At 31.6% G+C, this 26688-nt stretch overlaps 1 protein-coding gene across 1 annotated transcript in view; it reads left to right on the top strand.

The window, feature by feature from the left end:
• Window positions 1–26688, top strand: part of LOC126883245 (U3 small nucleolar RNA-associated protein 25 homolog) — a 65106-nt gene that overhangs the window by 2675 nt on the left and 35743 nt on the right. Inside the window, exons 2-3 of the mRNA XM_050648537.1 lie at window positions 17339–18064; window positions 20379–20621. Of these exons, the coding sequence (XP_050504494.1) occupies window positions 17339–18064; window positions 20379–20621 (969 nt within the window). The remainder of the gene's footprint in view (window positions 1–17338; window positions 18065–20378; window positions 20622–26688) is intronic.

The following is a 26688-nucleotide window of genomic DNA, read 5'->3' as shown; positions in this document are numbered from 1 at the left end:
GGCATACCTCCTCGTGGTTGAAACGGGTGTGCCCAGTTAACGCTACGTACAAAATGGCTGAGAACGAGTATAGTGTGGACGAAAAGACAAGAAAAAGAGGAGATGAATCGGAAGATGAGGCAGACGATAGCAGAAGTAAAAAAGTACATCGGTCGCCTGGGAATGATAGGCAACTAGAAAAAATATTGGAGAGCCTAAATATTATCACAATGGAAATAAGGGAACTAAGAGAAGAGCAAAAAGAGTACAGAGCGGAAATGAAGGAACTCAGACAAGAAAATGAAAAGCTGAAACAGGAAAACAGAGAAACCCAACAAAAAGTGGAAGAATTGGAAAATAAAATAGACAGAATGGAAAAGGACAAAAGACGAAATAATATAATACTGCAGGGAGTAGATATGGATACCTACGATCAAAACATAACAAAAGATAACGTCCAAGATTTTTTATGCAATGCACTAAAAGTTGAGACAAAAATAAAAAGCGCAAGAAAAATTGGAAGTAAATCCTGCTTGATTGAGCTCGAAAATGCAACGGACAAAGAAGAAATTATGAAAAATAAAGGCAAATTGAGAGACATAAAGGGAAAAGAAATATATATTATTGACGACATGGACAAAAATGAACGGATGATACAGGGTAAAATCAGAATGAAGGCAAAAGAGGCTAAATTGGAAGGAAAAAACGTCAAGGTAGGATTTCAAAAAATAAAAATAAATGAGGAGGTATGGACATGGAATAAACATCAGCAACAACTCTTAAAAATAGAAAACCAAAACAGAAACCAAAAAAACTAAACGACGTAAATGAAACGGTAGCAACAACGGCAATGGACAAGGAGACGATTGGGATTAAAAACAAGAAAATGAAAACTAATTTGGGAACATGGAACGTAAGAGGCACTTATGAAACGGGAAAACTTAAAGAATTAATTAGAGAAACAAAAAGATATGAAATAGATATATTAGCTTTACAAGAAACAAAACAATTAGACACAGAAATAGTAGAAATAGATGATATAGTATTTTTTAAAAGTGGGGGGAATAACAGATTGCTAGGAACAGGCTTTATCATACAGAAAAGATGGAAAACCAGAGTGATGAATTTCAAGCCGATATCAGATAGAATGTGCACAATCAGGTTAAAAGGGAATCAACGAAACATAAGCATAATAAATGTACATGCACCAATAGAAGACGCCACCGAAGAAGACAAAGATGCATACTATGAGCAACTAGAGAGAGAATATGACAGATTACCAGCATTTGATATCAAAATAGTAATGGGAGCAAAGTAATATTGTAAACTGGAAAGAAAAAGCTTTGGACAGAAAACAATGGAAGGAAGTGGTGAAGAAATGTATGGAAAGACTATAATGTTAAGTGTAGTATTAAGTGTTTTATACAAACAAATGTAATATTGTATATATTATAGTAGTATAGGATATAGCATTATATATAAATATGTAATAGTAATTGTAAGGAAAAATTAAATCTTTCAGCCCTAGGCCTTCACGGCCTGTTGAGCTTAATAAATAATATGTACTACTGAATCCAACTAGCAATTATGTTGTATTTACTGACAGTAAAAGCGTGGTGGACAGATTGAGTAACATTCAAACAGTAACACATAAACCACATTGAATTGAATATTCTTAAAACTCTGTTTGAAATTATACATTTAGGAGTAAATGTAACAATTGCTTGGATTAAGGGTCATTCGGGAATAAAAGGCAATGAAATAGTTGACAATTTTGCTAAATCAGCTTATGTGATCGGAGAAAAAATAAACAAAAAAATTCCAGCTTCAGATATTGATACTTTTAGCAGACAAAAACTTAAAAATAATTGGCAATTGCATTACAGATAATGTAATACTGGCTCAAATTTTGCTCATTGTAACCCTAGGATATTCTCAAAAAGATGGTTTTACACAGAATATAACAGACATTTTATAAATACCATTAATTGGTTGAGAGCCAATCATGCTCTTATGCCATCTTACATGCATAGAATCGGCTTGGCAGATACCCCCAATTGTACTTGTGGCAAAATCGGAGATCTAACACATGTCATATTAGAATGTCATTTAAACATAAACAACATAAACGACCTTTATAAGGAATTAAAAGATTTAAAATGTTTTTTCCCAATAAACCTAAATACTTTAATATTTACAAATGATATGGAAATTCTTCATCTCATTTATAAACATGTTAAATTATGTAAATACAAGTTGTAAACGTAATATGTAATAAATAGACATAATTTGTTAATGTGGTTTGAAAAAATTAAAAAAAAATTATATTAAAAAAAACACATAATAAAATAATAACAAAAAAAAATAAATAAAAAAAAAGAAAAAAAAAGGAACAAAAATAAAAAAGAATAGAAAAAAAAGAAGTAAAAAAAAAGTGTTTCGCACAAATTAAAATATATATTAAAAAAAACAGTAAAATAATTTAAAAAAAAAACAAAATAAAAAAAGCTACACAATGTACCAATGTATCTATAAAAATAAAATTGTAGAATGTACTTATGTTATAAGAAATTTATGACTATGAATCTGCAATCAATCAGAAACAAGTCTGGCTAATTGGTTCTGCCAAAGCCATTTAAAAAAAAAGCCTATAACATTTTTGTAAACATATTTCAGTAAGTGTGAGAGCCATTAACGAATATAAACATTAAACAAATCAGGAATTGATGAACTTTACAAGTCAGTATTTATTTTTTAAATCAACTTTAAAAATGAATATGGTTCTCAGTCCTCAGTACTTGAAAAAGTTCTCTATCCTTAGAAGTTCTCAAGTACTGAGTTCTCCATCCTTGAAAGTATTCAATTCTGCCCATCACTATTTAAAATCAACATATTACTTCATCTAAATATTCTTCTTCTTCTTATGGTGCCTATCCGTTACGGATGTTGGACATTAACATGGCTATTCTGACTTTGTTGACTGCTGCCCTGAAAAGTCCGGTAGTGGTTAAGTTAAACCATTTTCGCATTTTCTAAATATATGCATATTATATTCAAAACCTTATGGTAGGGGAGCCCAAGCGGGGATTTTTGCAGTTACGCGAGCGCGTCAGATTATCATATGGAGAGAAACCTGGTATCCTGCAGATGTACCTCTACCATATATTGGCTCTTAACACAGGGGAGTTCGTTAAGGGGGGCCCGAAAAAAAAATCTATCCTTAAAAAAGCTAGAAATTGTCAGATTAAGATGAGGTAATTTAAGTACATGCAAAAGAGTGTATATTTCAAAAATCTGACGATTTGAGCCGGGCGTCAGGAAATGGGTGAGTCCCAAAGTTTCACAAGAAAAAAGCGAATATTTCGCGAAATGAATGACAGATCGAAAAACTAAAAAATATACGCTCAATATTTTTTAAAAATCTATCGAATGATACCAAACACGACTTCCCACGGAGAGGGGTGGGGGGTAAATTTAATATTTTAATTACGAATCCCGCGATATTTCGCGAAATGAACATCAGATCGAAAAACTGTAAAATACACTTATTTAATATTTTTAAAAAATCTATCGAATGGCACCAAACACGACCCCCTACAGAGGTGGGGTGGGGGGTTACTTTAAAATCTTAAATAGGAGCCCCTATTTTTTATTGCAGATTTGGTATCCTCACGAAAAAATAAGTAACTTTTATTGGAAACATTTTTTCGAATTATGCATAGATGGCGTTATAATCGGAAAAAACGATTGTTGGAAATGGAAAATTAAATTAAAAAATGGCAAGCGCCCACTAAAATGGAAAATGTTACTTAACTTGTTTTGGTTTTAGGACCTACTCTTCACAATCCACTAGGTCTCCAAAGCGCTCGAGTGACTGCACATTTAGCATACTTTGCTCCCCTACCATTATTGATCTACAACAGATAAACATTGAGAGTAACAACTAAGTGTTCAGACAAATGAAAATTTATTGAAAATGTTCATCTTCACAATTTTGGTTATTAAATTAAAGAACGAGATCAACAGTACATTAAAGTCTATCATTAATAATATCATATATTAAAATGACTTGCTTTGTATAAACTTTAAATTGCAGTGTTGGCAGAAAAATAAACAAAAATATTGCATTATTATTTAGGTATTTGTGTAGTATAAAATATAATAAGTGTCTTGATAGTTAAGTACTTGTAACCAGGGCTGCTTTATGCATTAGGCAAAATAGGCAGTTGCCTAGGGCGGCAAATTATATGAGAGGGCGGCAAAAATATTGTACAAAAAATATTTGAATATAAAAATTAAAATCGAATAACATTTAAGTACATAGTACATCCATCAATGGGATATAAGTGGGTATTCATTTCTAGAAAACAAATTGCATTTTCTTAACAATATTCATTCAAAAAGTACAAAAGTCGTAAATTTAGGGATTATTGGGCCGTTGCGTCGGCAACACCGCAAAGGCGGCGGGCGCACTGTTCTATAATTTTTTTTTAAACTAAATCCTTTTGGGTTATTCGTGGTTGAAAATTTGCCATTTTCATTGAAAAATGTCGCCTTTTCGGACGGTTTTTTGCGAATACCTTAAAAATTATGCATCCAACGAAAAAAACTATATAAATAATTTTTGCAGCTTATGAAAAATCAAAGAGATTCGTTCCTTCATAAGTCTTCTAGTGATAACATAAAAAGAGATATGGTAGGTAAAAAGAATTTTTTTTTGTGCATGCTCAAATAAGTGTGTTTATCTTAATAACAGAGAAATGGTCGATTTTAAGGGTATAATGCTATCAGTATCTTTTGTAAGTACTACCTGAAAAGGCTTTTAAAACGACCGTACTCTTAAATTTCGATTACATTCAAACTAAGCGAGATATGGTGCAACAAAAAAGTATGACTAATTAATTGTAAGATAAAATGCGAGGTATGTATATTTTAACCCCTCATTCACCAAATTTAAAAGCATGGTTTTGCTTCTACAATACCTTCTACTAAAGTGTTATTTCTATGTTCAACAAGTTGGACGGGTTTAAAATGTATGGTTTTTGAAAAAAATAAGATCAAATTATAGAGAGCATTTTTAAATTTTTTTTAAAATCTTCCTTTTTCTACATGTAACTCGAAAATGATAATGAGATAAAGTAACGAAAGAAAAATAAAATTGTTATCTAAAAAAAACCTACATTTTTGTAAGGTATTTTTTACGTATCTCTTATCACTGTCGAATTGTATGGAGAAAAAGGAAGATTTTTAAAAAAATTTAAAAATGCGCTCTATAATTTGATCTTATTCTTTTCAAAAACCATTCATTTTAAACTCGTCCAACTTTTTGAATATAGAAATAACACTATAGTAGAAGGTACTCTAGAAGAAAAACGATGCATTTAAATTCTGGTGGATGAGCGGTTAAATATACTTCTCATTTTTCCTTACTTAAAATACATTAGTCATAAGTTTTTCTTGTAGCATATCTCGCTTAGTTTGAATGTAACCGACATTTAACAGTTCTCGTTTTAAAGGTCTTTTCAAGAACTACAAAAGGCATTTGTAGCATTATACCCCTATAATCGACAATTTGAGCAGATTTGAGCATGCACCAAAAAAAATCTTTTTTCACCTACCATCTCTTTTTTTATTAAAACTAGAAGATTTATGAAAAAATGAATCTCTCTGATTTTTCATAAACTACGAAAATGTTTTATATAGTTTTTTTCGTTAGATGCACAATTTTTATGGTATTCCCAAAAAAAACAGTCTCCGAAAATTGTCCTGTTTCAATGAAAATGGCAAATTTTTAATCACGAATAACTCAAAAAGTATTGAGTTTTCAAAAAATGTATAAAACAGTTATTGCTTAGAATTAGGTTCTCTGGCCACTTCCAGTGTTAGTTTGATAAAAAAAATTTCCACCCCCGAGAACGGGTGGGAACTACCCCTAAGTTAAAAGTGTTATAGGATATAGCGTAGACTTTGTTTCTTGAGCTATTCCCTACTTACAGTGAAAATATCAAGTAAATTGATGCAGTAGGATGGAATTCGGAGCCAAATACCCTCACTGACTGCACTAATAGATACCTAGATCATTCATACATGAATGCATTCACCAGTGGCGTGCGGTGACATTTTCGGAAGAGGAAGCGATTCAATAAGGGTTTAACAAATATTTTCTTACGAGGGTCGAGATCAAAACATATACCTACTTAATAGGTGTATACCTAATGTATTACCTGTTAACTTATATCGACTAAAAACAAGAACTACAAAAAATTAGGTATAGTGTTTAGCCCAGTCTGAGAGACATGCACACGCCTTGAGAATGAGATTCGGGTGATACAAATTCATTGAGGCAAGGAGGATTTACTCTTATAAGCGGGCGTCACTCCATCCCGCCCCAATGCTTCATACTATCCACTTCCCCTCCGATAGCATTCTGATGCGCTATATGGGCTCTCTATCAGCAAAGTGCTTATTATGTGGGAGTCCTGGATACAAGGACTCACAAACGAAATCCTACCCCGATCAATGCAGGTTAGTGACTCTAGTGACTTAGTATATCGTATATCTAGTGACTTATCATCGATCTGTACTGCTTGCTCAGGGTCGAGTCCCTGCTCCAGGCTTGGTTTCTTCAAACTTAAAAAGAAGAGTTCTATTCAAAATTGTTTTTATATTCCGATTTCGAATCACCTTCCATAACACACAACTTTCAACAATATGACACTTATTTACTTATACTTGAGTCGTATTCTCTTATCAACCAATGCAAATTTTTTGTCGATAACATCGTCGTAAAATTTTGGATTTTCTGATAATTGTTTAATAAATGCACTCTTTTTCAATGGATAATAGGGCTAACTTGGATAGTCTGTCATCACTTGTAAAATTTATTGTAAAACTTTTGATGCGTTTTAATACCGAAAAACTTCGTTCAACTGATGCACTTGTAGCTGGGATAGTTAGTACCTACTACTTAATTCACACAACTTGCCCACTTCACACAGAGACTGATTTAAACCAGTAGTATTCAAAAAATTCAACCGATTCCTAAGTATTTCTTTATCACTAATTTCAGGTGTTTTATAAATGACATTTAACTGAGAATGCAAAGCTAGATTATAAAAAAAAAATCATAATTTAATCGTACTGAATTAAATAGGTACATACTTCTGTGGGAGATTTTAATGAATTATAATTAGACATATTAAAATTACATAATTCTACAAGTGATAATTCATTTGTTGTAGAATATTATCAAAAATTTCGATGTATGTACATATAATCGTCGATAGGTCTCTCTTTCGCCGACAATATCAATCATCATTATTTTTCTTTTAGGTTCGAAGCCCATATTTTCAGCTTTATCCCAAATATTTTTAAACAGCTCATTTTTTTAATCATCATACATAAGTCATCAAATTGTCTTAAATGTCACTTGACTTCGTCTGTAAAATGTCGTAGGTACTATAAAATATCAGTAAAAGGAAAAATCTCAAAATGTCAAATAAAATATTAGTAAAAATATTAAGCAAAAAATTGAAATCGAGCCATTCGTACCTAAATACCTACCCCTTATAGCAGCAGTAACAGACTCCGCATCTCGTTTTCGAATCGGAAGCGGTCGGACGAGCGCTTCCAGGCGTATCAAAATTCGCGTGAAAGGAACATGACTAGCGAGTGAGGTTATTAAACCCTGACCAATTTTTGAACGGGACAAATGCATGACAAGCAGCGATTTTGAGATGCGCTTCCGTCAGGACCGGACTGAATCGTTGAATTGTGTGCTTATTTGAGACCGTTCGTATGCGATCAAATTTTAATAATGTTTCAATGCCTATTAGTTACATAATAGATTACTTAGATTAGGGAAACATTGTTGATAATTAAATACTAATTAATAATATATGTATTTTCTTATATGGAAGTATAGGGAAGCGGTGCTTCCCCCGCTTCCATGGACCGCACGCCTCTTTCATTCACTAACAATTTGTCGATTTTGTCCATAGAAACTGACGTAACAAAGGCGATAAATTATGACGACATTATAGATGATTTTTCCAAAACAAAAAAATCAAGAAAGAAATCTGATGTGATCGAACTGGAATGACAATTTTTATGTATTCTTATTTAAATTAAAAAATCTGCTTGCAATTTTTTTCTAGCAAAAATGGTACATGCTTGAAGGGCGGCTACTAGAGAATTGCCTAGGGCGTCTATTGACCTAAACGCGGCCCTGCTTGTAACAGACTTTTAGCGAAAATATCTGATAAAATATTTATTCAAAAATTGCAAAAGGAAGTGCCACACATACTAAATTTCATCAGTTGGTAATTAAAAAATATTGTCATTGTAAAAAATACTAGAAATTCTTGAATATTTAGGTCTGACTAAGTCTACAATTGCGGGCATACTTAAGCATTCTCATGAAAGTGTAAGTATCTGAGCTAAAGGTAAAAGTTTATTTATTTATTTTATTTATTTATCAACGGGCAATCACCCAATTAAAATACAGTGTAGTAAACATTAATCACAGGAGATTTATAACCTAACCAAAGTAAATTTAAAAATTTTAATTATACAAACTAGGAACATTAAATAAATAACAAACATTAACAAAAAATGTACAAAACACAAGGATATAAAGTTATCACATACAATTTTTTAAGCTGATCTTTAAATTCATTTGGAAAACTGTAACAATCTAAACCCTCCGAATATTGGTTAGCAAACCTAGGTGTTCTGGACATGAAGGAGTTGTGTCCGTAGTTAGTGCGATGGGGTCTAATGTAAAAAGGTTGATTTAGCCTCGTTTGTCTACTGGGAACATGGAGGCTAATTTTCTCCAATAGTTGAGGACCAAAATTATTGGAGTGTAGAGTGTAGTATATTATAAAACATTGTGAGATCCTTATGCATGCGTCGGATTTGGAGAGAGGTTATGTTGATAGACTTTTCTATATTAGAATAGTTAATATCAACCCTCTGGTTTTGTTTAAATGCAACAAATCTTAAGAACTTGTGCTGAATTCTCTCAATTGGGACCGTGCAAGTTCGGAAAAGCGACATCTGGTTTCTACGCTCTGCACTTTTATTCGCACTTTTAATTATATTGGCCAATCATATGGTCCTTGTTACTGGATAATTGTCAAGGCCATAGTCCAAAAAAAATAATAAGAAGAAAAAATAAGATTTAGGTTATGTTATTAAAACGTAAATAATTATATGCAGTAAATAAAATTAGTTATTAAAATGCAGTATCGCAAGCAAAATACAATTAATTAAATTTACCTTTATATAATAATTGCACATAACAATATTGTGGAGCAATATATAATTTTTCTTCTTAAATGACAATAGGTATGAAATGTACGTCAATTTGACAATTTCAATTGACAATATGAATTATTTAAGAAAGTTGCAATTTTTCTCCGCTATTCGCGCACGATCGTTTCGCGTATCCCTTCCAAGTACTTGCACACCGCGAATAGCTAGAATATGGGTGTTATAGTGTGGAGACCAAACACATGAACAGTAATCTAGGTGAGGTCTCACAAGTGAACAATACAATACTTTTATGGATGGGATATTTAGAAAGTCTTTTGCACAACGTTTGATAAACCCTAAAAGTTGAAGTGATTTTGTGACAATAGATGAGATATGGGGGATGTAGGATAAGCTGGAATCGAGCACAACACCTAGGTCTTTTATCTGAGATACAGAGTCTAAAGGACAATCCTTAATAGTATAGATATGATTTGTAGGAGTTCTATTTCGACCAAAAACCATTAAGTGACACTTTTTAACATTAAGTTCCATTCCGTTGCTATCACACCAATAGCTCAACCGATCCAAGTCAGATTGTAATTTTTGATAGTCATCATTCTCGATTTTCAAATATAATTTTAAATCGTCAGCAAACATTAGGAAAAAAGCAAAGTGGAAACAGGAGGCAATATCATTAACATAGATATTGAATAGAAAGGGTCCAAGATGTGACCCTTGTGGCACTCCCGAAGGTACCTTAATTTCAAACGATTGAAAACCCTGAACACGTACTATTTGTATTCTTTCAGGTAGGTAGGATAACAACCATTCTAAAAGTTCACCCTGGATACCCAGACCTCTCAACTTATTGATTAAAATCTTATGATTTACCCGGTCAAACGCCTTTGTAAAGTCTGTGTATACAGCATTAACCTGGAAGCCACCTTCAAGAGATACCACAAGGAAGTCGGTAAATGTCAATAAATTAAGTTCAGTGGAGCGGCCAGAAAGAAATCCAGTTCAGGTAGATCAAGAATTGTGTCTGCTAGAGACAGACGATTACTAGTAAAAATTTGGAAACTGGGAAATCAAAACACTTTACGAGATATCACAGCACAATGGAATGCAGAAACAGGAAAGAATTTATCAAGGGAGTACTTCTTATGTTTTGAGCAAAATAAAAACCTGTGCTAACAGAGAAGCAAAAGGGCAAGATCTCCATGGACTGTTGTGACAGGTCCTGAGTCACATTCAGTGACAAATATAAATTTTATGTTTGCATGGGGAATTTTCGAAAACGGGTTATGAGCAGTGAAAATTAAGCATTCCATACCAATTGTCTCAAAAGAACTGTGAGGTTTCCCGCATGTCATCATCGGGTCTAGAAAGATATGTGATGGTTGAAGGCACAATTGATGCAGGAATGTATCAAGAGATTTTGAAAAATAGTCTTGTACCAAGTGCTCACAATCCCTACCTAGACTTGACTTTAATATTCCACAGGGTTGGCAGGTTTAAACCAACATGCTTTTACGTTTAAACCAACTGTTTTTTTTAAACCAGTTAGTTTAAATCTGTTTTTTTATTTTTATTTTTTTACTGAGCCTCCAAACTGGTGTTTTTATTTGAAGTTTTTACTACAGCTGCCGCAAATGAAGAAAATTAAGAAAAATAATTTCTATTTTTTTACTTTTGAACTTAGTTATTTTGAACATCTTAACGTTTGATGATGTTTTTTTTTGTTATATTAATTTTTTTGTGTGTGTAAATAAAAATAAAAGTTGTCTTAATCATTTTTTCATTGTTTATTAGTTAATTTTATAGAATAATTTATTCATTTTTAAAGGTTTTAGACTTATTATACTTTGTATTAAAAACCTGGTTTAAACCAAAAAACTGGTTTTTTGGTTTTTTCGAAAAAACCTTGGTTTTTACCAACCCTGATATTCCAGCATGACAGTGTTGCATGTAGATACAGCTAAAACAAGTAAAAAATGGTTGGAGACAATAACACTAAAGTCCTCTCATGATCTTTAAACAGTCCACACCTTAATGTTATTGAGACATTGTTGCATAAGATGGAAGAGAAATTGTGTAATGATCCCCAGAGAACCGTTGCCGAGTTGAAGAGAAAATTAGGAAAATTATGAGATAGTTATTATTGACGTGTGTCAATCGTTAGTAAAGGCAATGCCAGACAAGCGTAACCCTGTATTAAAACAGTAATTTCTTGAATTATCCTAATATTTAGACACCATTACATTATGTAATATTTTTGCTTATTTTGGCACTAATACTGCAATCCAAAATTTGTAGAAGCCAAGCAATTTCAACATTTTAATATTAACGGCAGGTTTTCATTTATTGTTGATCTCATTCTTTAATTCCCTAAGCAAGGTAGTGAAGATGAATGTGTTCAATAAATCTTCATGTATAAATCAGAAAATTTAGTTATTAGAGTTCATTTATGATTTTCTTCTTCTTTATGTGCTTCATCCTTTAAGGACATATGTCCCTTTTACTCTGTCTGCAGGGGTTCTGAAGAGTTCTATTGTTGTTTTTCCTCTCCACTGCTTTAAATTTTTCAACCAGGATGTGCGTCATCTCCCCTGCCCTCTTTTTCCTTCCACCTTCCATTGTATAACCAATTGCATTAACTCATTTTCTTCATTTCTTAGTATATGACCAAAGTAGCTTGATTTTATTTCCTTCATAGTGTTGAGTAGGTTTTTTTCTTATATCATCTTTTTTAATGTTTCTGTGTTCGTTATGTTGTGTCCAATATTTTCCACATTCTTCGATAACACCACATCTCAAAGCTGGTAAGTCTTTTTTCAGTTGCGTCCGTAATTGTGCAGACTCCAACTGTATATCAAAGGACAGCTAATACTTAACACCCTAATACTCTAGTTCTAATTTCTATTACCAGTTTTTTATTGGGTAATACTGATCGCATTTTATTGATGACTTCCAGCTATGATTCCCTAACCAATTGAACTGTGAAAATTTTTGAATTAGAATTATCATTCTTTAAGTCAATTATATCTTATTGCTATCTAGACATTTGTAAGGTTATCCATGACATGATAAGGTGTGTTATCTAGATGTGACAAATAATTGTATTCTGGAAAAATTTACTTAAATATAATTTTTAAATAAGTTCAGTGGTCTTTTGTACTTTATCCTCTACTTCTCCTTGTTTTAATATTCCGTACCAGAACTATATTTCTTTATCCATTGTGTACAATAAAGGCATGTACAAACATGAAATTATTCATATAATTTTAGTTTTTGTTTTTTATAGAGGGATTATGGTAAACAGACAATATGTATTATAGCTTTATAAAAAGCTTACCAAGTCTTCTTTCACTTTTCACTGCTCACGTTTTGAGGAAACACATGTGCCAGTTCACTCACGGATTCGTGCATGAATAAATGTTTTTAACAGATTCAGGATTATTTTATGTCGAATTACTGCCTTGGCTTAGCCTATTGCATAGAGCAGGGGTCACCAATTAGTTTCCCTGAGGGTCCATTTCGGAAACCTATGACACTTTCGGGGTCCGGACTGTTCTGATTCGGTTTCTTTGTGGATTCTTGTTAAAAAATATCCACTATAAACAAATCAGAAGGGTGCCGAACGAAATTTTTGGACAGAAATTGTTTAATATTTTTTTTAACAAATTCAAAACATCACCTTTTTTGCCCGCGAAAATATGTTTTTAGCATTTTTGGGTCATCTTAAATAAAAAAGTTCTGTCATTTTATTAAAACTTGCCAGTTTTCAAGCATCGCAAATGCATATTTTCGCGTTTTTCAAGTTTTAAATCGCTTATAACACGAAAACTATCAACTTTTCAGAAATATGAGGAGAGACCTTTATTGTTTATAATTACCCAAGAAACCTAAAAATACATTTTTCGAGGCAAAAAAGTAATTTTGAATTTCCTTAAAAAATTGTTTCACCCGGCACCCTTCTGATTTGTTTAAAGGGGACATTTTTGAACAGGAATCCGCAAAGAAATCGAGTCAGAAACATTTTTAATAATATCTGATTGTTTTTTGGTTACTGTATACTTTTCTGTAAGTTTTCCTGGTACAATAAATAAAATATAAATTCATTGTGCATTGTTTTGATGTAATTATTAGTATATTTTGAAAACAGCAGTATTGTAAATTGTTACTGAGAATATTTTAAAAATTAGGAATTTATATTTTGAATGCTAATGAAGTTTTTAGACATCTTCAGTTTTGTAGAAAGGAAACTGAGGGATTTAAAATAAATAATCATAGTACAAAATGCTAATTAACATGTTATCTTTTCTACATTAGTTTCAATGCAAGCTGTTTGTTGCAAACTTATTAAATCTGAAAATTATTTTAATTAAATGCACATCTGAAAAGTACTGCTACTTAACATATAGAAGAGAGGAAATGAATATAAAAAAATGCACATGACAATTTTATATTATTACAGCTTACTTAATTTCAAAATTAATGATAAGTAAATATAACAATAAGGGGGAAAACTCTTTACAAAATTAAATTATCAGAGAGAAAAATGGCATTTTTTTATATACAACATGTCTGAAGTTTGGAGTGAGTTTAGTGCAACTGTCTCATTAGGGAGTTGAGATATTCATCTGTTAAGTGAGATCTATACCGATTTTTAATAAAGTTCATTCTTGAAAAAACGACCTCGCACACATAAGTTGAGCCAAACATAGTACACAATTTCATGGCCAAACATTTTCAAAATTGCAAACACTAGGTATATTCTGAATTTATTGACGGCCCGCACAAAACTAGCTCACGGTCCGGATGCGGACCGCGGTCCGCTAATTGGTGACCCCTGGCATAGAGAATACAAGCGTTTGTTCAACAGTAATGGTACCCAACAGAAAGGTCCAACTGATATACACAGGAGCTACACAAGATCAATATATATGTTATATTTTGTTTCTTGTTAAGAACGGAACGTTGCGCTCATGGAGATCAGTGTTGCCAAACCTCTCAGGCACGGGTGGCTACTCGACTGCCGATATACGATTCATTCTAATCAGTACGGCGTGGCATTGGCGCGCTTTTATCGTCCATAAGAAATACATTGCACTATCTGAGCAACATTCTATTCTTAACGTGAAACTCTCTATATAGACCGGGCAGTATCGTCGCCCCCGCTAGCGCAATTATTCCGATTCGATTTTTTTGCACAAACTTACTCAAAAAGAGGTTATTATAATATATCCACAGGGTGCCGGGCGGTGCCGTGGTCGAAAAATTTTTTAAACAATTTTTTTTAAACAAATTCACAGAAATATTTTTTTTATTTCCAACAATTTTTTTTTTAGATAATTTGGGTCATTCTGAGCAAAAAAGATCTGCTGTCATTTTTCTCTAAAATTTACTGTTGTCGAGTTATACGCGATTAACAATTTGAAAAATGCGAAAATGGCTATTTTCAAGGCTTCATAACTCGATTAAAAATTATTATTATGAAATTAAAAAAGTGACATAATCAAGATTCAAATACCTTCTTCAGCATTCTGAAGAGATTTTTGTCATTAATTTATTACAAAGCTGTTATTTTTAGTTATTAACAATTAGGGCTATAGTCCAACTGTACCGTCGCCCCCGTTAACGGAACTATTTCGATTAGATTTTTTTGCACAAACTTACTCAAAAAGAGGTCCTTATAACATATCCTCAGGGTGCCGGGCGTTGCCGTGGTCGAAAAATTTTTTAAACAATTTTTTTTAAACAAATTCACAAAAATAATTTTTTTATTTCCAACAATTTTTTTTTTATAATTTGGGTCATTCTGAGTAAAAAAGGTCTCTTGTCATTTTTCTCTAGAATTGACTGTTGTCGAGTTATACGCGATTAAAAATTTGAAAAATGCGAAAATGGCCAATTTCAAGGCTTCATAACTCCATCAAAAATGATTATTATGGAATTCAAAAAGTGACAAAATCAAGATTCAAATACCTTCTTCAGCGTTCTGAAGAGATTTTTGTCATTAATTTATTACAAAGCTGTTATTTTTAGTTATTAACAATTAGCGCTATAGTCTAACTGTATCGTCGCCCCCGTTAGCGGAACAATTTCGATCAGATTTTTTTGCACAAACTTACTCAAAAAGGGGTCCTCATAACATATCCACAGGGTGCCTTGAGGTGCCGTGGTCGAACAATTTTTTAAACAATTTTTTTTAACAAATTCACAAAAATAATTTTTTTATTTCCAACAATTTTTTTTAGATAACTTGGGTCATTCTGAGCAAAAAGGTCTCTGTAATTTTTCTCTAAAATTGATTGTTGTCGAGTTATATGCGATTAAAAATTTGAAAAATGCGAAAATGGCCATTTCAAGGCTTTATAACTCGATTAAAAATGATTATTATGAAATTCAAAAAGTGACAAAATCAAGATTGAAATACCTTCTTCAGTGTCCTGAAGAGATTTTTATCATTATTTTATTACAAAGCTGTTATTTTTAGTTATTAACAATTTTTAGCGGTATAGTCCAACTGTATCGTCGCCCCCGTTAGCGGAACTATTTCGATTAGATTTTTTTGCACAAACTTACTCAAAAATAGGTCCTTATAACATATCTACAGAGTGCCGGCCGGTGGTCGAAAAATTGTTTTAGACCACGGCACCGGCCGGCACCCTGTGGATATGTTATAAGAACCTCTTTTTGAGTAAGTTTGTGCAAAAAAAATCTAATCGAAATAGTTCCGCTAACGGGGGTCACGATACAGTTGGACTATAGCGCCAATTGTTAATAACTAAAAGTAACAGCTTTGTAATAAAATAATGCCAAAAATCTCTTCAAGACGTTGAAGAAGATATTTGAATCTTGACTTTGTCACTTTTTTAATTTCATAATAATAATTTTTAATCGAGTTATGAAGCCTTGAAAATGGCCATTTTCGCATTTTTCAAATTTTTAATCGCGTATAACTCGACAACAGTCAAGTTTAGAGAAAAATGACCAGATACCTTTTTTACTCACAATGATCCAAATTGTCTAAAAAAATTGTGGGAAATGAAAAAGTTATTTTTGTGAATTTGTTTAAAAAAAATTGTTTAAAACATTTTTCGACCACGGCACCGCCCGGCACCCTGTTGATATGTTATAAAGACCTCTTTTTGAGTAAGTTTGTGCAAAAAAATCTAATCGAAATAGTTCCGCTAACGGGGGCGACGATACAGTTGGACTATACCGCTAATTGTTAATAAATAAAAATAACAGCTTTGTAATAAAATAATGACAAAAATCTGTTCAGGACGCTGAAGAAAGTATTTGAATCTTGATCTTGTCACTTTTTTAATTTCATAATAATAATTTTTAATCGAGTTATGAAGCCTTGAAAATGGCGATTTTCGCATTTTTCAAATTTTTAATCGCGTATAACTCGACAACAGTAAATTTTAGAGAAAAATGACAGGAGATCTTTTTTGCTCAGAATGACCCAAATTATCTAAAAACAAATTGTTGGAAATAAAAAAATTATTTTTGAGAATTTGTTTAAAAAAAATTGTTTAAAAAATTTTTCGACCACGGCACCGCCCGGCACCCTGTGGATATGTTATAAGGACCTCTTTTTGAGTAAGTTTGTGCAAAAAAATCGAATCGGAATAATTGCGCTAGCGGGGGCGACGATACTGCCCGGTCTAATAGGGCTGGTAGCACCAAAGAGAGCGAATATATTTTTTGTTCCCAAAAATGTCCAGCAAAATTGGCTGTTTAGGTAGGGGTGAGAGTAAGTAGGGATGACTAGGTACTACTAGCCAGCAGGTGCTACTAGTAAGGTTGGCTTAAGGAGTAGCTTAAAATTTATCATGAAAATTATTGAAATCATACAGAGAAAAATGTGAGATTATTTTTTGCATGTAAAAAATTGAACACAGTGTGTTTATTATTTTTTAATTTTTTTGTTACTTCTTGTACCTCTTGTCTGCCTTGGCTTTATCTATTATTTCTAATACCTAGCCTGGGTACATTTGTTCCGATTTATATCTTATATTTTAATGTGTACCTACCTATTATTTTATAAATTTCAAGATTACTAACTATATTTCTTTGTTATGTATAGTTGTCAAGTTCTGAAGATGATGAAACAGCCAATATTGAAGTAAGTGGTGATTCAGTTAGAGTTAATGATAGAAAAGATATAGGTGAAGGTGATCAGAAAAATGGAGAAAAATTGGATAGTGATGATGAAGAAAGTATTTGTTCGTTAGATATTGACAAGGAAGATGAGCCTGTTAATGATAAAGAAGATAATTTTAATCAGCATGTTTTATATGAATTACATGATACTATGTTAGATTCTCTTCAAAGTAGTCCTGTTACAAACAACACACTCCAGAAATCATGGCCAGTTTTAGGTAAATTATCAATTCAAATTCCGAAGTGTGACGTATCTGATGATGACGAAAATAAATTTACTATATCTGAAAAAAAGATATATGCACCACAAGGTACTGTACCAACAAGATTAACACATTATAATATAGATAAATTATATATCAAACCGCAGATTGTTAAGAATCTTCGAAAAGTAAATAAAAAGGTATCAAATTCAGAAACTTTTACTCCACTACAAGAAGAAATATTGTCTATTATTAATAACTATCAAGATTTTTATTATCCTGGTAGAACATTCAATAATTCAGAAGAAATAAGATTTATTTACTGTGTTCATGCTGTAAACCATATTTTAAAAACAAGACTTAAAATCATTCATCATAATGCTAGGTTAACAAAAAAAGATGATGTACCGGAAGAATTCAGGGACCAAGGGTTAGTTCGGCCAAAGGTAAGTAATATTAATATTTTGAAGGGTATAATAACATTTCTCAAAATATCAACAAAGTTTACTGTATTAAAATATTATATGAAATACAAAGAATATACAAAAATAAAGATAAGTCTCTAATATAGCCTTATCACTCTAGTCTTATTAAAAATCAGGCGTTTCCAGATTATTAGAATGTTGAGCTTACAGAAGTATATAGATATATAATTAAAATAGCTATAATACAGCATTTCTTAGTATGTATAGTCATTTAATAAGGATATAGTGACGAAAATGTCACTGAACCTGTAAATATCATACGAAGATGAGAATGTGTATTTTGGGGCCCCAAAAAAGATACGAAAAAATTTGCGATTTCTGTCCCCGGGTTTCCCCTAAAACGCCCCTCGCAGGGGAGGAAAAAAGGAAAATAATACACAGCTCAAACATGTTCTCTTCCAAACCCTGACAATCTTATGTATACTTTGTTAATGTGAGATATAATATTACATCAACTATTTTGCTATTATAACATCACGTTTCCTATCTCCTTAATTCAAAAAAGGTCTCGAATTCGTTCTTTGTGGATAAGACTGAACTGATGCAAACAATCAACAGTATCAAAAGCAAATCTTCTTGTTGTACTGATAGACTATCCTTAAAAATTTTCTCAAATCTCCCAGAAAATGTGTTTGAAGTCCTTGTATCTCTAATAATGATTTCTTTGAGAAAGTTAAATTTCCAGAGAGTCTAAAGGCAGCCATTATTAGGTATCCCTTTTCATAAGGGTGATGAAAAATCTAATAGCGTGTAACTATAGACCTATTGCCTTACTACCGGTACTCTCCAAAACTATTGAGAGACTCAGAAAAGTCCAACTTATATCTTTTCACGTTGAAAACAACATTTTATCAGAAAATTAGTTTGGCTTTTTAACTAATAAATATACCACTGGGGCTATGTTTTGTACTACAGTAGGTTAACCAAGAACTAAGCAATAATCTTTGTACTGCCACTGTTTTTTGTTACATTATCAAAGCTTTTGATTTTGTAAATCACGAAATTTGGATAAAAAAAATTTCTATGGAATTCAAAATATTTGTTTGAATTGGTTTCAATTTCAGTTGGATAATAGGAAACAACTGGTTAGAACAAATGATACTGACTCTAGTCTCAAAAAACAGTATGTGCATATCACAAGGTTCAGTATTAGATCCTCTGCTCTTTCTTATCTTTATTAATGACATCACTAATTCAAAAATGCATTGAAAACATTTTGCAACTCTACATGCAACTATTACTTCTGAACTACTTGTCCGACTCTAATGAATTCTCTTTTAACGTGGATAAGACAGTAGCGTTATCCTATGAAGGAGCTTTTCAACCCTTACTTCTTAATATCACCCAGATCAGTACCTACCTTTGATTCTGTAAAATTTCTTGGTATTTTTTAGACAGCAAACTTAAATAGTCCCTTCATATCGATTTATTAAGAAACTAGCCTTAGCCTGCTATGCAATAAGACCTGTTTCGAATGAAATCAATTTAGCCTCTTCCAAAATAACATATTTTGTTTTGTTCGAGATTCATCAATGGTCTTCCTTTTTGGGGCACTAGTACAGCTGTCCAATCCAATCTTACTTTTAAATTACAAAAAAGAGTAATAAAGTATCTGTTTGACCTCAGAAGAACAACACATTGCAGAAGCTACTTAAAAGATCACGGAATTTTAACACTTCCTTCTCTCTATATTTTAGAAACTGTTTGCTTAATTCGTAAACACCTACGTGTCTTTCCAGCAAGACCTAATCATGACTACTCCACTAGAAATTCAACCTTTGACGTCTATTTACCGATCCCGTCCACTGACAAACTATACAACCATCTCCCTTTACAAGTTAAATCTGCAAGATCTTTCCCCAAGTTCCGTAAAATTACAATAGTCTATCAATCTGGAAGACCATATTATTCAGTAGAAGAGATTCTTAAGGAATAACTAAGAAATTACAGCACATTTATGTACAAGTAACTAAATTATTTGTATCTATATTTGGGTGTCATATGCAGCAGCTTAAACTTATTAGTTCCTAAGTATCATACAAAGGTTGTATCATGCAATTTGCAGCTTATTTAAATTTTGTAATAGTTTGTCTTTGTCTTATTTTGTAATATTGGTGATTTATGTAATTTCAGTAAATTGTATTTGTTGTTATTATTTTCCGACTCTTTGTAAGCTTTGTCCAAAAAATTGTAAAATTTTCGGTGACAATAAAGCATATTTCTATTCTATTCTATACTTTTTCATTATTACCAAGTAAAATTACTGATTTTTTAGGTTCTATTCGTCTTACCCTTTAAAGATTCTGCCTACAAAACTATCCAATTGATAATAGATCTAATACTTCCAGAAAATAAAGGTAATGTTATGAATAAGAACAGATTTATAGAAGATTATACTGGAAACGAATTATATTTACCAAAGAAAAATCCAAAACCCGAAGATTATGAGCAGCTTTTCCAAGGCAATACCAGTGATGATTTTAAAATTGGTATTACAGTTACAAAAAAAAGTCTAAAGGTACGTGCACAAGATATTTCAAATTTTTAATAACGATGGTTCATTTTATACAGTAAGCGCCACCTTACTAGCTACATAGGAACATTGTAGCCTAATAAAATAAAAAAAAGTCAAAATGTAAATTCGTACAGGTTAAAACAAATTTTATATCAAAGTTTAGGTGGGTACAAAAGATATTTTCAAGAAAGTATCCAAATCATACAAGGGGATCATTGTTTAAATAATTAAAAAGGGGTCATTTTTGCAAAAAAAAATACTTTTTTAACTGTTGAGGTAATTCACTTATTAATGAAGGTCTATGGGATTTTTTCCTGCAAAGTTGAAGGGTAAATCTTTCACATAAGACTTACTAAATTAAATTTGACCCCCTATTTATTTAAATAATTGTATATAAGCTTTAAAAAATAAATTTGCAAAAAATATTTTTAGCGTTTTAAATAAGCACTATAAAATATCTTATTTTACAGACTAAGTTGCGCTATGTTACCAGTATTAAGCAAAAAAAAATTGGTTGAAAAATATTTAATATTTTTTGAGATATTGAATTTTTTTATTAAATGTTACTATATTTTCAATTTCAAAAACGCGGTTGTTGCCAAAGATTCACCTGCTTAAGGTCTTTTTATTTTTATGTATGTTTTCGATAAATGTATTGATAAATTCAAATTTCAATTAAACTCCCCCCTAAAATGTCATTTTAAAATTATTCAAATTTTTTTATAATTTGTTTTTTTAATAACGTCGCGGGGCTTAAGTATTTTGAAATGCCGTTTCGATAATTGGGTTCCTGGGAATTTTTTACTAATTAGCAAAAATTTTTTGTCGTTTTTTCTTCTTCTTTTTTTTTCTTGGAGTTGTATTACTACGGGCCCTTTTAGGGTTAAATTTTATTAATAATGTCGAATCTCTGAGTTGTAGATTCTAGACCTAAAAATATTAAGATTTAACTAAAATCTCTTAAATAAAATGTGGCTACTTACTGAGTTACAGGGTGTTTTATTTAAAAATTTAAAAATTATTGTTACCAAGTACTTTAAAACTATTTGATGTATCCTTATCATACTTGGCAGAAAGTGTGGCTATTATACACCCTACTAAATTGTAATTAATAAACGTTTCTAGCTAGTGCCAGAGGCGTACGACAGGGGATAGTGAATGATTGACCCTTCCCAAATTCTACGCCACTGAGTGAATTACTATTTTAGCGAAATTTTTCGATTCTCCAATACTTTGTATGTAAATAACTTTATTGGTATCCATAAAGTCATCAGTTTGAGATATATTGGAAGTTTAAAATGAATGAATCAAAATATCTATGTCGTTTCATTTTTAACGTCCAATATCTCGAAAACTAATGACTTAATCGTTACCAGAAAAGAGTATATTATTTACATATAAAGTATTGGAGAATCGAAAAATTTCCCCCATTTCCATTAACTATCCCCTGTCGCACGCCTCTGGTAGTAGCTAGAAACTTTTTTGTCACAATTTAGTAGAATGTATAGTACCCACACTTTCTACCAAGTATGATAAGGATACGTCAAATAGTTTGAAAGTACTTGGTAAAAATAATTTTTAAATTTTTAATTAAAACACCCTGTAACTCAGTAAGTAGCCACATTTTATTTAAGTGATTTTAGACCAATCTTAATATTTTTAGGTCTAGAATCTACAACTTAGAGATTCGACATTCTAAATGAAACTTAACCCTAAAAGGGCCCGTAGTAATATAACTCCAAGAAAAAAAAAGAAGAGGAAAAAAGACAAAAAAAATTTGTTAATTAGTGAAAAATTCCCAGGAACCCAATTATTAAAACGGCATTTCAAAATATTTAATCCCCGCGACGTTATTAAAAAAACAATTTATAAACCAATTTGAATAATTTTCAAATGCCATTTTAGGGGAAAGTTTAATTCAAATTTGAATTTATCAATACATTTATCGAAAATATACATAAAAATAAAAATAATATTTAATACAGGTGAATATTTCTTTGACAACAACCGCGTTTTTGCAATTGAAAATAGAGTAACATTTAATAAACAAATTCAATATCTCAAAAAATATTAAATATTTTTGAACCAATTTTTTTTTGATTAATAATGATAGCATAGCGCAACTTTTCCTGTAAAATAAGATAGTTATAGTGCTTATTTAAAACGCTAAAAATAATTTTTTGCAAATATGTTTTTAAAGTTTTATGTATAATTATTTAAATAAATAGGGGGTCCAATTTCATTTAGTAAGTCTTATGTGAAAGATTTACCCTTCAACTTTGCAGAAAACAATCCTATAGACCTTCATTAGTAATTATATGACCTCAGCAGTTAAAAAAGTATTTTTTTTTGCAAAAATGACCCCTTTTTAATTATTTAAACAATGATCCCCTTGTATGATTTGGATACTTTCTTGAAAATATCTTTTGTGCCCACCTAAACTTTGATATAAAATTTGTTTCAACCTGTACGAATTTACATTTTGATTTACATGTAGTGTAATTTTATTTTACTGTAATAGCTATTGAGCTATTACAGTCCTGGATCCTTCACTCGTTTCAATGTTTATTTTTATGTCTAGTGAATCCGCGAATTGAGTCCGCGAATCTTTACCCGTGCGTCATAATTTTATATAGACACTGAATATTAAAATAGAAAATTGATAAATAATAGATCAGCTATATTAAATACACCTGATCTAATTTTAACGTTTATAATAAATTGTCATTTTGGTAAAGTTGTAAAAGTTTTTAAGTACATATTGTAATATTGTTGGTGTTTGAATAAAGTTATTTTAAAACAGAGTAATAATACTATTAATTAATGTATTTTTTGTATGGAAAAACAATTATTTTGAATAGTTTCTTGACAGTAACATGACAGGGATAAAAGTCAAATCTGAGAACGTACCGGATTAGCCCATAAGCATAGCAATTAGGTACCTACTCATGTATCTAGTATGGAGGCGCTTACTGTATATTTTTTCATGTAAACATCATCCAGCCTTATACGACACCGCACACATCTCATGGAAAATATATTCTCACTCAAATTCAATAAAATTTACATGAATAGAATCGTTTCGAAATTACGATTATTTCATGTCATTGCGCCAACGCTGAATTTTGATTAATAACGACGCAAATTGTAATTTATCGAAATCACATTTTTGAAGTCCATAAAAATAACATTCATAAATACTATTAGTCTGGGTCTCGGTGCTATTCAAAACGGCTTAAAACCAGCGTGAGCTAAGTCGATTAGAGGAAGTATTATACTTTGGTGCGACTGACCAGCAGAAGATTTACGGAGTACCGAATTATAAAATCTTTTTTCTCTGTCTAACTTACGAACTATAAGAACGTACCCATTTGGTTTTAGATTTATTTATATCAATTTACGCCATTATTAAGCAAAATTCAGAGTTGGCGCAGTGATATTATGAACTAATTGTAATTTCGAGACGAATCTATTCATGTAAATTTTATTGAATTGTGATTGAGAAAATGAAGCTTAACCAGTTTTAAAATATTTTGTGTCTGTAAACAGGCCAGCTTATCAATGTTCAGAATAACTAATAATAAAAATGACAAGGTTCTGACACTGTTTTCTTGTACTGTCCAAGTTAAATATTGTGTTTATATGGGATTAGCCACAGGTTGGTTGTAATGAAAATTTTATTTATCGCCAGCCGTCACTAAAGTCATTTATTATTGTACTCATTTGACGCCATTTGCAGCAGTAAAGTAACACTTTATTGTACTGAAAGAAGAATTTTACTTTACTGCCGCGATTAATCAAATTAACTGAGATCGAATGTAAGTGGTCGATGGCAGTAATCGATTATTTATTTGAATGAACTTAAAATTTATTTACTTTAAAAAGACTAAGTTTTCACTCTAGTGGCACATAGAACATCCCACCAGAATGAAAACATTGGGAACCTTCTCTGGTTACACCTCCGAGGCTTCTACGAGGCTTTAAGGAAGATGAGGGAATTCTACAACTTACAATTCACGTCCCATCTGCTCAGCGCGGTAAAGTTCCAACGAGAATGGTTCCCTTGATACTCCACACAGAGTAAATGTAAATCAAAAATGAATAACCATTTTCAATTTCGTTGCAAAACGAAAATACAGCCGAACCATATTCCAGTCCAATCAGAGAGTGCTGCAAGCACCTCTACCGGTTTCGAAACTTATTAGTCTCTCATCAGGAGGCACATATGCTGCTCTCCCTGATCCAACCAAAACAAACCCCAGCGTGCAGTCCCGAATTGCAACGAACGAAATGGCATAGATGCCCTAGCGGCAACTGCTAGCAAAAAGACTAAGTTTTCACTCTAGTGGCACATAGAACATCCCACCAGAATGAAAACAATGGGAACCTTCTCTGGTTACACCTCCGAGGCTTCTACAATTTGCAAGCCATACGGATGCTGAGACTAAGGAAGATGAGGGAATTCTACAATTTACAATTCACGTCCCATCTGCTCAGCGCGGTAAAGTTCCAACGAGAATGGTTCCCTTGATACTCCACACAGAGTAAATGTAAATAAAAAATGAATAACCATTTTCAATTTCGTTGCAAAACGAAAATACAGCCGAACCATATTCCAGTCCAATCAGTATTATTTACTTTACTTATTAAAAATATTGTACAAAATTTACGTTATTGTTAATTAAATTTATGTCAGAAAGTGAAATTCTGTAGTATTTTGCAATTATATTTATAAAACAAATCAAAACTTTATAGATTTACTAATTATTATAAGTACTTATTCAATATTGATAAAACAACTATCAATTAAACATCGAAATCGGCCATCATGCAAAAGCATTCTAAAAACATTCAAAAGCATGTCATCGTCATTACTGTCATACGAAATTTTTATTTCGTCTAAAATTATTAATAAAATTCTTAAATCTTTTAAGTTTTGTATTAATTCAAATATATTATGAAATTGTGTTTTTGTTAATTTGATTAGGTATATATAGGACGGTGATAGATATTTACTGATAATTTGTTAGGAAATATAATTATTTAGATTTTCTACTATTCATCAAGGGAAAAGCAACTGCGCTGCGGGAGGCTATACTTCATAAACAATAACGTAACTATTAACGGTATTTTTAATTTTTGGTATTTTATTTTAAGTGTTAAAATTGGTTTAATAATATATAAATAAAAATACGATTAAACTGTTTAAAATATATTTATTTCGTTGAAATCATAATAATAGAAGTATAATTTTTTACGTGCGTACCTACCAAGTACACACACTCTTTTTTCATTAGGATGTAATTAAGTAAGTGTTAAGTAAGTGTTAATGTTTTTTTATGATTGGCGATAAAATTTTGTATGCACCACGTCAGTAAAGACTCTTTTTGAACTCGTCTGTTACTCGCGTCGCTCGCTTCGCTCCCTCTGCTCGTAATATCAGACTCGTTCGATAAAGAGTCACTTTACAGACTTGGTACATAAATATCTATTTTACCTAAAAAACACTGTGTTGAAAGAGTGTATAACTGCCAAGATGTTGATGAGGTTATGTTTTAACAAAATTGAAGATTTACATACTTGGCCATGGTGTTGCAACACCTCACGGCAGCCATGCTTAGGCAGAAAAGATCTAATAAGGTGGATGATTTATGTCCTATGGTACATCAACTTCTGATTATTCTATGTGTTTCTGCATTATTTTTATGCGGTTCTGTGTATGGGAGTATTCGTATTGTCTTTGTGTATTGTGTGTTGCATATACATAGAGGGGCAAAATTATGGAATAAATTAATTTTCTCTAAAATGAACGATTTTGGAGAAAAATCCCGGAGAAACAGGTCAATTTTTATTATTAAATTACAATTTTTTGGTATACATATTTCATACTAGTGACGTCACCCATCTGGACGTGATGACGTAAAAGATGATTTTTTAAAATGGAAATAGGGGTCGTGTGGTATCTCATTTGAAAGAGTGTTCAATTCTATATTCAGTAATATAAACATTAACATCGTTATTTATACAGGGTGACTAAAAAATTTTTTTGACTTTAATTTGACGCAAAAAG

The sequence above is a fragment of the Diabrotica virgifera genome, chromosome 4, assembly GCF_917563875.1.
Source record: "Diabrotica virgifera virgifera chromosome 4, PGI_DIABVI_V3a".
Lineage (NCBI taxonomy): Eukaryota > Metazoa > Arthropoda > Insecta > Coleoptera > Chrysomelidae > Diabrotica > Diabrotica virgifera.
Note: the sequence above shows the minus strand (reverse complement) of the source record. Positions and strands in the feature narration are given on the sequence as shown.